Source organism: Lonchura striata, chromosome 26 (assembly GCF_046129695.1).
Source record: "Lonchura striata isolate bLonStr1 chromosome 26, bLonStr1.mat, whole genome shotgun sequence".
Classification (NCBI taxonomy): domain Eukaryota; kingdom Metazoa; phylum Chordata; class Aves; order Passeriformes; family Estrildidae; genus Lonchura; species Lonchura striata.
Window position 1 is genome coordinate 1100154 of NC_134628.1, and position 14196 is coordinate 1114349.

Genomic DNA, 14196 nt, shown 5'->3' on the forward strand with positions numbered 1-14196 from the left:
CCCGGGACCCCCCCGGGACCCCTTTGGGACCCCCGGGACCCCTTTTGGGACCCCCGGGATCCCCTTTGGGACCCCCTGGATCCCTTTGGGACCCCCGGGACCCCTTTTGGGACCCCTTTGGGACCCCCGGGATCCCTTTGGGACCCCCGGGATCCCCTTTTGGGACCCCCGGGACCCCTTTGGGACCCCCTGGATCCCTTTGGGACCCCCGGGATCCCCTTTTGGGACCCCCGGGACCCTCCCGCGGGCAGGGGGAGCCCGGGGCCCCCGCACGGGCGCTGCTCCCGGCAGCGCGGACAGGCCCGGGCCGGGGCTCTCGGGGATGCGCTGCGCCCCTTCCTCCTCCTCTTCCTCCTCCTCTTCCTCCTCCTCCTCCTCCTCCCCAGGCCCTGACGGGCGGGCCGGGCAGGAGGAGCCTGGGGAGAACGCCCGGCCCGCGGGTAAAGGAGCGAAGGGGAGCGGCCGGGGCTCCCCCAAACCCCCCCAGCTCCCCCCGTGCCCCACAGCCCCCGGGGACCCCTCAAAGCAGGGCTCAGCAATTTGAAAATAAACATTTCAGAGAAATGGCATCACCTTTCCCTACACAGAGCATGGCGAGGGGCACAGGAGCTCCTGGGGACCCCCAAAAGGGCAGGAGGAGGGTTTACCCCCTCCTAAAGGAACCCAGCTGTAACTCTCACCTTCCTCCTCCCACCCCACCCCTGTCAAAGCACCATTCAAAAACCCCCTCCTCACACCCAAACAGCAGCAAACCTTTTGGTGGAGGTGGATCCAAACAACAAACACACAAAACAACCTTGTTGGGAGTAAAAAAATATGTTTTTTTTTTTCTCCTTTTAATTACATCAGTTATCAAAGAAAACAACAACAACAAAAAAAGCAGTGGTAACAAAAATACAAAGCTCTGAGGGTTTCTCGTTTTCGTTTGTTCTGTAATAGGCTGAGAGCATCAGTGCAATTGTTTTAATTTAACTTCTGCTCTGAGTCCCTGCTGGCAGCATAGGAGTAGGCTTTGCCCAGCACCAGGCGGTCCCGCAGCAGCTTGAAGAAGGCGTAGTAATTGCTGAAGAGGATCAGAGCCAGGGAGATCGTCTGGTGCCACTTCTCCGAGGAAATCAGCGAGTAGAGCTGGTAGAAGATGACAGCTCCTTCCAGCAGGATCAGGATGTTGAGGATTCGCAGTGGTTTGCTGAAAAAGAACTGTGGGGGAGAACAGGGTGAGGCACCGGGCAGGAGGTGGAAATTCGGGTGAGGAATGAGAGGATTCCTCAGGACACACTGGCGCTGGATGGAGTCACCCTCCAGCTGGCACAGGGCTGGGCACTGACCCCCCAGGGCACCAGGACCATGATTCTGATCCTGCCAAGCTCCCCCTGCTCCCAGGAAGGTCCTGCCAAGTTCTCCTCACTCCCAGGAAGGTCCTGCCGAGCTCTCCCCATTTCCAGGAAGGTCCTGCCAAGTTTTCCCCACTCCCAGGAAGGTTCTGCCAAGCTCCCTCTGCTCCCAGGAAGGTCCTGCCAAGTTCTCCCTGCTCCCAGGAAGGTCCTGCTGAGTTTTCCCACTCCCAGGAAGGTCCTGCCGAGCTCTCCCCATTTCCAGGAAGGTCCTGCCAAGTTCTCCCTGCTCCCAGGAAGGTCCTGCTGAGTTTTCCCCACTCCCAGGAAGGTCCTGCTGAGTTTTCCCCACTCCCAGGAAGGTTCTGCCAAGCTCCCCCTGCTCCCAGGAAGGTCCTGCTGAGTTTTCCCCACTCCCAGGAAGGTCCTGCCGAGCTCTCCCCACTCCCAGGAAGGCGAGGGGAGCTTACGTGGAATCGGAAGTGCGAGACGTCCGAGGGCACGGCCACGTTGTAGTGGCCCACGGCCTTGTAGACGTTCTTGCTGTGCTTCACCAGCACCCCCTGAGGCCACATGCACTCCTCAGTCCACCTGCAGGGAGCAAGAGATGCCTCAATCCCACCTGCAGGGAGCAGGGGATGCCTCAATCCCACCTGCATGGGGCTCTGCTGCCTCTCTGAGTATGGGAATTCTGCTCCCTGTTTGGAATTGTCACCACGGCAGTGACAAGCTGCAGGTAGCTGTGGCCAGCAGCAGCAGGCACCTTGCCAAAAATCTGCTCTGCTTGCCAGGGGACAGAGCCCAGAGTGTCGGTGCTGCTGGATGTGTCAGCCAGCAACTCTGCTCTCACTTTTCTCTGGTTTACTTTAAGGCTGAGCTCCCCACCCACCCAGCACAAGGAAAGCTCCATCCTGAAGCCCGGGAGAGAATTCCTTACTGATGCTGCAGCACGTTGGAGCAGAGGGCTGGATCCACCTTCTGCCAGCAGCCCAGGTGTGCTGCAGCTTTGTGGAGCAGGTCACAGTAGCGTGCAGGGAGCAGGTACTGCATGAGGATCACCGAGGTGCTGATGGAAACCAGCAGGAAGAGCTCGCAGGACCAGCGTTTGTCGTAGTACTGAGTGTTCTGGGGAGGACAGCAAGGTGGGACAGTGTTTGGACACTGTGGGACACGTTTGGACAGCCTCACCTGCCCAAGGCATCACCACACAAAGCACCTGGGCAGGCAGGTAAAACCAGGGCTCTGCTGTTGATCCTGCCTGCAAAGGAAGAGCCCACATGGCACTGGGGGATGGAGAATTCCTGCAAAGTATTTGCAGGAAAAGCAGGGAGGCAGCTCCTGATGATCCCCACGCTCAGCTGAGGGAGCACCAACCCCTCAGGGGACAGGGACAGCCTCACCCCGTTTACCAGCAGACATTCAGAATTCAATCAGCACCAGGCAGGACCGTCCTCCCTCCACTGTGCCACTGTGCCACCACACCCCAGTGTCACTGTCACCTCCCAGCCAGGCCTCACCTTGACAAACCACACAGGCACGAAGGCCACGTAGTAGGCACTGAGCATGGAGCTCACCAGCACCTCCTTCATGCGCCAGTTGAAGTCCATTTTGAGGAACTCCACCTCGCTGCGGATGAGGTCCGGGGACAGGCAGCAGGCGTGGCTGGGCATGGCCTCCATGCCGTACATCTGCCTCGTGTGCTGCTTCCAGGTCTCCTTGAGCACTGTCAGGTAGTCCCTGCCCCGGGCTGCCACCTCCCCCGTGTCCCTGGGGCCAATGTTGGCCACCTGGGCGAAGAGCCCCGCCTTCCGAAAGTCACAGTTCAGCTGCAGGAAGGGGATGTACATCCCAAACCTGCAAAAGCACAGAGCTCAGGAGCTGCAGCCCACCCCACGGGGTTCACCAGCCCGAATTCCCCTGTGGGGATCTGAGCTGGATGAGTTCAAGGCTTGGAGCGACCTGGGATAGTGGAAGGTGTCCCTGCCCCTACTGAACGAATCCCAAACCCGTGTGGGATTCCATGATTCTAAAGGGAAACTCCCAAAAAGAGCTCTGAGCTCAGACACAGGCAGCACATCTCTGGGGATGTTTCCTCCTGCAACAAATCTCTGGGGATTTTTCCTCCTGCAACAAATCTCTGGGGATATCTCCTCCTGCAGGAAATCTCTGGGGATTTTTCCTCCTGCAACAAATCTCTGGGGATTTTTCCTCCTGCAACAAATCTCTGGGGATGTTTCTTCTGCAGAAAATCTCTGGGGATGTTTCCTCTTGCAGCAAATCTCTGGGGATGTTTCCTCCTGCATGCAATCTCTGGGGATATTTCCTCCTGCAGGAAATTTCTCGGGATTTTTCCTCCTGCATGTAATCTCTGGGGATGTTTCCTCCTGCATCTACCAGGAAGGAGGGAGCTATTTCCACTCCAAACATTTCCTTTTGATAGGTAACAAAACCCAGGAGCTGTTTGAATCCCTCCACCTGGCAGAGGAGCCCAGGAACAAAGGGAAAACAAAGTCCTGAGTTCTGTGAGCGCCGTGGGAAAAGCACACAACCCTTTTCAGCAGCAATAATGAGCAATAATTAATGCTCTCATCAGGCTGAAAGAGGGGTCAATGTCACAGATGTGTCCTGCCACCACGGGATGTCACACAGCAGGAGGGAGAGGTGCAGGATAAACTCTTGTGCCAACAGGCAGGGACACTTTCCACAAGCCCAGGCTGCTCCAAGCCTTGGAGACTCCCAGCTCAGAACCACACGGGGCTGCAGGGAGCCTCCCCTGGATTTTGGGTGGATCCCCCAGCCCTGAGCCAGGGATACTCACGGGTAGCAGAGGAAGAGGAGGTTGAGGAAGGAGTAGGTCCTGAAGAGGTGGATGATGGAGCGACACAAACTCCAGCCCGTGCCCGTGAGGACGGCGAAGCGAGTGACCACCAGGAAGATGGAGCGGGGCAGGGAGACTTTGCCACTCTGGGAAGCCTGTGGGACACAGCAGAGAGCTGGGCACAGCTGGGCACTCCTTTTCAAGGAGAAAACTCACAGTGTGTAAAATCACAGCTAGGAAGTGCCAGTGCCATGCTGGCAGCAGGGCAGAGAGGCTTTCTGTGGAATCTGGGCTCTCCAAAACCTCTGGAATCTGGGATTCATTGCTCAGGGAGTGAGGAGGGTTTCTAGGTAAGGTCTGGGAGTCAGCAGTGCCCAGCACACTCTCCTGGCACTGCCCCCCACGGGATGCTTCCACAGTGAGCAGCCCTGGCCCTTCCCTGGGGAAAGCTGGAGTGATGGAGAGGGCAGGAAAAGAGGCAAAAGGGAGCAGGGAATCAGCCACTGCAGTCTGGCTGAGCCAGAAATTCAGAGAAGGACCCGGCAGCAGCGGGGATCTGGGGAGCTCTGTTCTCTGCTCCTCTGACTTGGGAGTATCACAGAGGTCTTCAGGGAAGGATGGAGGGGTTTGGAATGGCAGAAGGGACACAGAGCTTTACAAATCTCCTGGAAGGCCAGCTCTGACTTTACCTCCTTGACGACAGCACCGATGAGCCGCCGTGCCAGGACGATGGTTGTCACCGTCAGCACGTTGAAGTCAATGAGGTGAAAGTTCTGTGGGCACAAAACCAAAATTATTCTGTTTCCATCAGCAGCAGGAACCCACATTCAACACAGAAAGTTCCAAATTATTCTCTTTGGAGAATCTCTCTTCCAAGAGAAGGCCAAGCAGACAGCCAGAGCTCAAAATGTGGGAAACAGGGAGTGGAAGGAGCAATCATGAGGAGTCAGATGAGCTTTTTATCCAACATGATCTCTAAAACTTTACATTTAGTGACCCAAGAGACAGCCTGGGAGCTCCAGCTGCCCTTTGGTGCTTACCAGGGAGGTGTGAGAAGGAGGGTGGGAGGGTGGGTACCACCACACCGTCTTGTAGATGTTGATGTAGTGGACGAAGAGGGCGACGAGGTGGCAGAAGAAGAGCTGCAGCTCGAACAGGACGCTCCTCTCCACGGGCAGCTCGGGGATCTTGCAGTGCCGCAGGGGGACGACAGTCTGAGCTGCCAGAGGGGGGCTGGACAGGCCTGTCCCTGAGCCACTCCTGCCAGGGGAGCCAAGAGTGAACAGGGGAATGTCCTCCAGCTCCCCTCACAGGCCTGAGATCGATGGGGAAACTCCCTCTGTCGCTGCCTGGCACAAATCACCAATTTCAGGCAGGGATTTGCCCACCCAAAAGGCGTATTTGGACCCAGGATGTTTGATGTGAAATCCCCTGTGTTGTTCACACCCAGGGTTGTGTTGTGCTACTCAGTGGCTCTCTTAATTAATTGGAAGCTTTCAGAGCTCAAGTTGGTGTTTACATATCTAAGAGGGCTTGAACATGAAAGGCAGAGCAATTACACACAAGCCCTTGTTCATTCTTCACCTTCTGTTCACCTGAGGAGGAAAAACGAGTTTAGCCAGAGGTGCCTCCTCCTGTGTGAGCAGGCACAGGATCCCAGACTGATCCTCTGGATCAAAGGGAATTCACATTTCCCAGATTGAGCTGCAATCTCTAAATAACAACAGGCAAAGGAATCTGGGTGTGGGCCTCAAAGGAACTGCAGAGCACAGAGTGTTGCTGTAAATCCCCAAATGAAATCCTAAGTGTGGAGTGTGGATCCAGGGGGATCAGGCCATGGTTTAAAACAGGAGATGGAGAACCTAAAATAAAGCCATGAGTGAGGGGAAAACCTGAGGAGCCTGAGCTGTCTCCCTGAAATGCCCAGATTCCAAGCTCATGGTGATTCAGATCCTCAGGACTGATAAACCATGGAATCACAGATTATTCCATGATTTATTCCATCACCTCGGGCTGGAAGGGACATCAAGGATCACCCAGGGCATGGCCAGGGACACCCTCCCCTATCCCAGGTGGCCCCAAGCCCCATCCAGCCCAGGCCTTGGGCACTTCCAGGGATGCAGCAGCTACAGCTTTTCTGGGAATCTCATTCCAGCCCCTCCCCAGCCTCCCAGGGGAGGATTTCTCCCTAAAATCCCACCTGGCTGTGGATCTGTGCATGCCCTGCCCGGGATCAGGCCCTGGGTGTGTGTTTTTCCCAGGAAAGCTGGGTTGCTCCACCTCCCGTGACCCTGCAATGACTTGTCTGGATAACTGTATCCCTAAAAATCCCTGGCTCAGGGCCCCCAGCTGGGGCAGACTGAACATTGTATTTCCAGAGTAAATAAAAAAACCTCCTGTTCATGCTGCTGCTCCTTGGCTTCTCCCTCCTTCAGAATCCAGCTGATCCTAAAAAACTCTGACCTTCAGGGCACTGCAGATGCAACAACCCCAGCTGGGCTTTGGATATCAAAGTTGTCTCCGGTTTTATTTCTCATCCCCTGGTCACTGAAGGGTTCTGAACTCTCCCGGGAGCCTCAGGGGCACCCATCCTAATTCCAAGGATGGACAAATTGGGATGAAGGAAAAGGGAACTGGGAGTTAACAGGAGAGTGAGGTGGGAATGGTTTCCCAGTCCCAGAGGGTTGGGTTAGGTGGGATATTGGGAAGAAATCCTCCCTGTGAGGGTGGGGAGGGGCTGGGATGGAATTCCCACAAAAGCTGTGGCTGCCCCATCCCCGGGAGTGCCCAAGGTTGGGCTGGACTGGGGTTGGAACAACTGGGATAGGGGGAGGTGGGGGGAAAATGGGATGAACTTTAAAATGAGGGAATGGGATGAGCTTTAGGGTCAGAAAATGGGATGAGCTTTAAAATCAGGGAATAGGATGAGCTTTAAAATGAGGGAATGGGATGAGCTTTAATATGAAGGAATGGGATGAGTTTTAAGGTTGGGGAATGGGATGAGCTTTAAAATCAGAGAACAGGACAAGCTTTAAGATCAGGGAATGGGATGAGTTTTAAAATCAGGGAATGGGATGAGCTTTAAGATGAAGGAACAGGATGAGCTTTAAGGTCAGAAAATGGGATGAGGTTAAAGGTTAGAAAATGGGATCAGCTTTAAAATCAGGGAACAAAAAGAGCCTTAAGATCAGAGAACAGGACAAGCACTAAGATCAGGGAATGGGACAAGCTTTAGGATCAGGGAATGGGATGAGCTTTAAGGTCAAATAATGGGATGAGCTTCAAAGTCAAGGAATGGGATGAGCTTTAAGGTCAAGGAATGGGATGAGCTTTAAGGTCAGGGAATGGGATGAGTTTAAGGTCAAGGAATGGGATGAGCTTTAAGACTGAGGAATGGGATGAGTTTAAGGTCAAAGAATGGGATGAGCTTTAAGGTCAAGGAATGGGATGAGCTTTAAGGTCAGGGAATGGGATGAGTTTAAGGTCAAGGAATGGGATGAGCTTTAAGGTCAGGGAATGGGTTGAGCTTTAAGACTGAGGAATGGGATGAGTTTAAGGTCAAGGAATGGGATGAGCTTTAAGACTGAGGAATAGGATGAGCTTTAGGATCAGGGAACGGGATGAGCTTCAAGGTCAAGGAATGGGATGAGCTTTAAGATCAACGAATGGGACGAGCTTTAAGGTCAAGGAATGGGATGAGCTTTAGGATCAGACAACAGGATGAGCTCCGATATCAGAGACAAGGAGAAGCTCTAAGGTCAGAGAACAGGAGGAGCTGTAAGGTCAGAGACCAGGAGGAGCTGTAAGAGCAGGGACCAGGAGGAGCTCCGAGGTCAGGGACCGGGAGGAGCTGTAAGAACAGGGACCGGGAGGAGCTCCGAGGTCAGGGACCAGGAGGAGCTGTAAGAGCAGGGACCAGGAGGAGCTCTAAGAGCAGGGACCGGGAGGAGCTGTAAGAACAGGGACCGGGAGGAGCTGAAAGAGCAGGGACCGGGAGGAGCTGAAAGAGCAGGGACCGGGAGGAGCTGTAAGAGCAGGGACCAGGAGGAGCTGTAGGAGCAGGGACCGGGAGGAGCTGTAAGAGCAGGGACCAGGAGGAGCTGTAAGAGCAGGGACCAGGAGGAGCTGTAAGAGCAGGGACCAGGAGGAGCTCTAAGAGCAGGGACCAGGAGGAGCTGTAAGAGCAGGGCCCGGGAGGAGCTCCGAGGTCAGGGCCCGGGAGGAGCTGTAGGAGCAGGGAAGGAGCCCGCCCCGCGGTGCCGTACCTGGTGCGGGAGCGCACGCCGCTGACCGAGGCGCCCGAGGAGTGGCCGGCGGCGCCGGCGGCGCCGGGCTCGCCCAGGGGGTTCCGGCAGTAGGAGCTCCTGTTGGGACCCCGGCGTCCCCCGGCCATCCCCGGGCTGGGCTGGCTGCCGGTCACTGCGGGCTGGGGGCCGCCCTCGGCACTGCGGGACACACAGCAGAGCGTTAGCGGCTGATTAGCGTGGCTAATTAGCGTGGCTTCATTAGCATGCCTTGTGAGCCTCCTAGATAATCCACACTTCCCCAAATTTAATTTCTGGATCTCATCACTCCAGGATAATCCACATTTCCCCACATTTCATTCCTGGAGCTCATGGCTCCAGAATAAGCCAAATGGAATTTTTGGAGCTTGTCGCTCCAGGATAATCCAAATTTCCCCACATTTCATTTCCGAAGCTCATCACTCCAGGATAATCCACATTTCCCCACATTTCATTTCCGACACTCATCACTCCAGGATAATCCAAATTTCCCCACATTTCATTTCTGGGGCTCGTCGCTCCACAATAATCCAAATTTCCCTAAATTTGATTTCTGGAGCTCATGGCTCCACGATAATCCACACTTCCCACATTTCATTTCCGGAGCTCGTTGCTTCACAATAATCCAAATTGAATTTTTGGAGCTCATTGCTCCAGGATAATCCAAATTCAAATTTTGGAGCGTGTCACTTCAAGACAATCCAAGTTTTTCTAAATTTAAGTTTTGGAGCTTGTCACTCCAGGACAATTTAATTTCTGGAGCTCATCACTCCACAATAATCCAAATTTCCCCAAATTTAATTCTTGGAGCTTGTCGCTCCAGGAAAATCCAAATTTAATTTCTGGAGCTCATTGCTCCAGGATAATCCAAATTTCCCTAAATTTAATTTTTGGACCTCATGGCTCCACGATAATACAAATTGAATTTTTGGAGCTCATGGCTCAAAGACAATCCAAATTTCCCCAAATTTAATTTTTGGAGCTTGCCACTCCAGGAAAATCCAAATTTTCTAAATTTAATTTTTGGAGCTAGTCACTCCAAGACAATCCAAATTTCCCTAAATTTAATTTTTGGAGCTTGTTGCTCCAGGATAATCCAAATTTCCCCAAATTTAATTTTTGGAGCTTGTTGCTCGAGGATAATCCATATTTCCCCACCTATTTTTTCCGTCTCCCACATTTCTCCAGCCTTGCTGAAGTGCTGGGAATTCATCCCTTCCCAAGGAATTCCATCTGCATCCCTGTGTTGCCATCCCTGTCTTCCACACTCAAGAGATGCTCAACAACTGGCCCCAAAAATTCAGAAATTTGGGATAATTTGGTATAATTTTGTGTTGGAATCGAAGCTTACAGCTTTTTAAAATTATTTTGTTTTGGGGTCTTTAAGATGGGGAAAGATAAAGACATTTTTAGGGTATTTGTTGTTTTATGTTTTGATGGCACTGAGGTCAATGGGGTCAGCCCAAATTCAACTTTTCCACACATAAAACTCATCCCAAGCTTTTCCAAACTTCCTCTGGATCCTGTTAACCTCAGGGATAAAAAAAAAAATTAAAAAAAAAAATAATTCCAATTTCCAAGTGAAATCTGAGCTGGGAGGGAAACTCAGGCACATTCCTTTTCCTGGTGGATCATTGCCAGCTCTGGAATTTGCATCTGGAGCAACAAAATTGGCGCTGAAGGTTGAAAAACCCATCTTGAGGGAGGTTTAAAGGTTTAAAGCTGCTGCTGAGCTGGGGATTCTCCAACATCACCGTCCTAGAGCTGGAGCTGCTGGTTTTAGGACCTGCTGGGATGGATTTTGGGGAGTGCAGGAGCTCCGAGGAGGCTCTGGAGGAGCAGTGAGGGCACAGACCGAGGGGATTTGGGGTTCAGGAGGGAAATTGGGAATGTGGGGGTACAGCGGGGGTTGTAAAGGGGAATTTGGGGGGAAAATTTGGGGTCAAAGGGGCTCTGGGAGAGCTCTGAGGGAAAAATTTGGGGGCACAGGAGCTGTGGGGGCGTGTGAGGGAGAAATTTGGGGGCACAAGAGAACACTGCGGGTCACAGCAGCTCTGAGGGAGAAATTTGGGGGCTGCAGGAGGTCACTGCGGGTCACAGAAGCTGTGACGGAGAAATTTGGGGGCACAGTGGGGGTTGTAAAGGGGAATTTGGGGGTAAAATTTGGGGTCAGTGCGGCTCTGGGGGAGTGTGAGGGAGAAATTTGGGGGTACAAGTGAGTGGGGGCTGTAAAGGGGAATTTGGGGTCAAAATTTGGGGTCAAAGCAGCTCTGGGGGAGAAATTTGGGGGAAAAATTTGGGGGCACAAGTGGGGCTAGAGGAGGACACTGTGGGCACAGGAGCTGTAAAGGAGAAATTTGGGGGCACAGCGGGGGCTGTAAAGGGAATTTGGGGGTAAAATTCGGGGTCAAAGTGGCTCTGGGGGAGATCTGGGGGAGAAATTTGGGGGCACAGGAGCTGTGGGGGAGTGTGAGGGAGAAATCTGGGGGCTGCAGGAGATCACTGCGGGTCACAGAAGCTGTGAGGGAGAAATCTGGGGGCACATCGGGGGCTGTAAAGGGAATTTGGGGGTAAAATTTGGGGTCAAAGCAGCTCTGGGGGAGCTGTGAGGGAGAAATTTGGGGGCACAAGAGATCACTGCGGGTCACAGAAGCTGTGAGGGAGAAATTTGGGGGCACAGCAGGGGCTGTAAAGGGGAATTTGGGGGTAAAATTTGGGGTCAGTGCGGCTCTGGGGGAGCTGTGGGAGAGAAATTTGGGATTACAAGTGGTACTGGAGGAGAACACTGTGGGTCACAGCAGCTCTGGGGGAGAAATTTGGGGGCACAATGGGGCTGCGCAAAAGCTGAGAGGGATCCTGAGAGGGACCCTGGGCAGCTTTACAAACCCCAGCGGGCTCCTCAGAACCCGCACGGGAGCGCCAGGGAAGGCTCTGAGAGCACTGCCCGAGTTCTGAGGGGTTCTGGGGGACTCTGAGGTGCTCTGATGGGCTCTGAAGGGTTCTGAAGGGCTCTGAGGGGTTCTGAGGGGCTTTGAGAGGTTCTGAGGGGTTCTGAGCGGCTTTGAGGGGTTCTCAGGGGCTCTGAGGGGGCTCTGAGGGGCTTTGAGGTGTTCTGAGGGGGTTTGAGAGGCTCTGAGGGGTTCTGGGGGACTCTGAGGGGTTCTGAGGGGCTTTGAGAGGTTCTGAGGGGTTCTGGGGGACTTTGAGGGGTTCTCAAGGGTTCTCAGGGGCTCTGAGGGGTTCTGAGGGGCTTTGAGAGGTTCTGAGGGGCTTTGAGAGGTTCTGAGGGGTTCTGAGGAGCTCTGAGGGGTTCTGGGGGACTCTGAGGGGTTCTGAGAGGTTCTGAGGGGTTCTGGGGGACTTTGAGGGGTTCTCAAGGGCTGTGAGGGGCTTTGAGGAGCTCTGAGGGGGCTCTGAGGGACTTTGAGAGGCTCTGAGGGGTTCTGAGGGGCTTTGAGAGGCTCTGAGGGGTTCTGAGCGGCTTTGAGGGGTTCTCAGGGGCTCTGAGGGGCTTTGAGGAGCTCTGGGGGGCTTTGAGGGGTTCTGAGTGGGCTCTGAGCAGCTCTGAGGGGGTTCTGATGGGCTCCGAGCAGCTCTGAGGGGGTTCTGACGGGCTCTGAGTGGGTTCTAATGGGCTCCGAGCGGCTCTGAGGGGGTTCTGATGGGTTCCGACCAGCTCTGAGTGGGTTCTGACGGGCTCTGAGTGGGTTCTGACGGGCTCCGAGCGGCTCTGAGGGGGTTCTGACGGGCTCTGAGTGGGTTCTAATGGGCTCCGAGCGGCTCTGAGGGGGTTCTGACGGGCTCTGAGGCGCTCCGGGCGAGGCCGCGGCGCGGGAGCCGCCCCCTCACCGCGGCGGGGCGGGGCGAGCCGCCGCGAGGCTCTCCCGCCGCCCCGCCCGCTCCCCGCCGGCTGCCGGGCGGGTTCCCCCGGCCCGTTCCGCCCGTTCCTCGCCCCCCACCGCCCTCCCCGTGACCGCGCTGCCCGCCGGGCCCCGCCGCCCTCACCCATCGCCGGCCGCCGCTCCGCCTGCGCCGGGCACAATATGGCGGGCGGGGCGCGACGGCGGCCGGCGCGGGACAAGCTGGAGCGGAGCGCGAAGGCGAGGCCACGCCCCTCATCTGCATAACCACACCCACACGAACACTCACAACCAATCGTCTGCGTAAACACGCCCTCAATCTGCATAACCACGCCCAGCACATACATACCCCCACACACTCATCTGCATAGCCACACCCCTCATCTGCATAACCACGTCCCTAATCTGCATATCAACACTCCCTCAACTGCATAGCCACGCCCCTCACGCGCAGCCACACTTCCTCATCTGCATAACCACACCCCCTCATCTGCATATCCACACTCCTCCATCTACATACCCACAACCCCTCATCTGCATAACCACGTCCCTAACCTGCATATCATCACTCCCTCATTTACATAGCCGCGCCTCTCATCTGCACAGCCAGTCTCTCATCTGCATAGCCGCGCCCCCTCATCTACATAGCCACGCCCACGAGACCACGCCCACCGGGCAGCGCGGGACCACCCCCGGTGTCACCCATCCCCGGTGTCACCCATCCCCGGTGTCACACCCAGTGTCACCCACCCGCGGTGTCACCCACACCCGGTGTCACCCACCCCCGGTGTCACACCCAGTGTCACCCATCCCCAGTGTCACACCCAGTGTCACCCACCCGCGGTGTCACCCACCCCCGGTGCCACCCATCCCCGGTGCCACCCATCCCCGGTGTCACCCACCCCCGGTGTCACCCACCCCCGGTGTCACACCCAGTGTCACCCACCCCCGGTGCCACCCATCCCCGGTGTCACACCCAGTGTCACCCATCCCCGGTGTCACCCCCAGTCTCACCCACCCCCGGTGTCACCCACCCGCGGTGCCACCCCCGGTGTCACCCCGGGAACCAGAGCGATCCCGGTTTTCCCGGCAGCTCCTCGCTCAGGGAATCGGTAACCGCTGGCTCCAGACTCGTGTGCTGCTCTGGGGGCTGGGACGCTCCTGGAGGGGATTTGGGCTCCCCACACAGCGCCCTCGGTTTGGGGGTTTGGGGGATTTTGGGGTTTTTCCCCCAATTTTTTTGCTCGGTTTTATGGGAGGACTCAGCAATGATGGTTGGATGCAGATCAGAGTGAGCCCTGCCTAGGCTGGTGGGAAAAGCGGCCCTGGAATGGATGGATTTGCAAAAAGTGAAAATTTTACTTCTTTTTTTTCTGGCTGCCTAAAAAAAGGGAGGTTTGGTGTGGCCATCCCAAGGAATGAGTGGTGAGGATGGGACACAGAGCTTGGAGGGCTTTTCCAGCTGAAATCCATTCTGGGACGGTGCAAAAGCACCAAAAATCAGGAGTGGCCAGACACCTGATGCTCTAGAAGTACTAGGGTATCCCTAAAAATCCAGTCAGGCTAAAAAAAAATGGATCTGGAACGTGATGGATGAACCTTTTTTGGTCCAAAAACAGTGGTAAAATCCCAAATTGAGCGGTAAAATGATGAAACAGTTTATATTGCAGTTTTCCAACAGGCAGCTGGAGATCCAAGGGAGTTCCCAGGCTCCAAGGGAGGCTCTGGTGTTCTCCAACACTCCCAAAAAAACCTGGCAGATTCCCATTTTCCATTCACAGAACATAGGAGTTCCAACTGATCCTCTGGAATCGGCTCCCTCTTGGCAAAAAGGAGCAAAGGGAGCGTGGAGAAACATTCCCATGGAAACAGATGGAAGGCTCAGCTGGGCTGTGCTCACA

At 55.1% G+C, this 14196-nt stretch overlaps 1 protein-coding gene across 1 annotated transcript; it reads right to left on the reverse strand.

Moving 5' to 3' along the window:
• Positions 1 to 803: 803 nt before the first annotated feature.
• On the reverse strand, positions 804 to 12564 carry TMEM39B (transmembrane protein 39B). Its single transcript, XM_021539386.3, has 9 exons — positions 12441 to 12564; positions 8418 to 8597; positions 5193 to 5412; positions 4842 to 4925; positions 4153 to 4307; positions 2852 to 3188; positions 2272 to 2459; positions 1805 to 1925; positions 804 to 1200 (listed from the first exon to the last, which is right to left on the reverse strand). Exons 2-9 carry the CDS (start codon positions 8543 to 8545, stop codon positions 964 to 966), a joined length of 1470 nt encoding a protein of 489 aa, XP_021395061.2. The 5' UTR covers positions 8546 to 8597; positions 12441 to 12564; the 3' UTR covers positions 804 to 963.
• Between the last annotated feature and the right edge of the window lie 1632 nt (positions 12565 to 14196).

What these genes read in the sequence shown, in the direction of transcription:
- TMEM39B (XM_021539386.3), bottom strand. Translation starts at nt 8,545, where the DNA reads ATGGCCGGGGGACGCCGGGGTCCCAACAGGAGCTCCTACTGCCGGAAC. An exon ending in GGCGTGCGCTCCCGCACCAG is followed by an intron (nt 5,413 to 8,417) that starts GTACGGCACCGC and finishes CTCCCCTGGCAG; the next exon opens with GAGTGGCTCAGGGACAGGCC. An exon ending in TGCCTGTGTGGTTTGTCAAG is followed by an intron (nt 2,460 to 2,851) that starts GTGAGGCCTGGC and finishes TGTCCTCCCCAG; the next exon opens with AACACTCAGTACTACGACAA.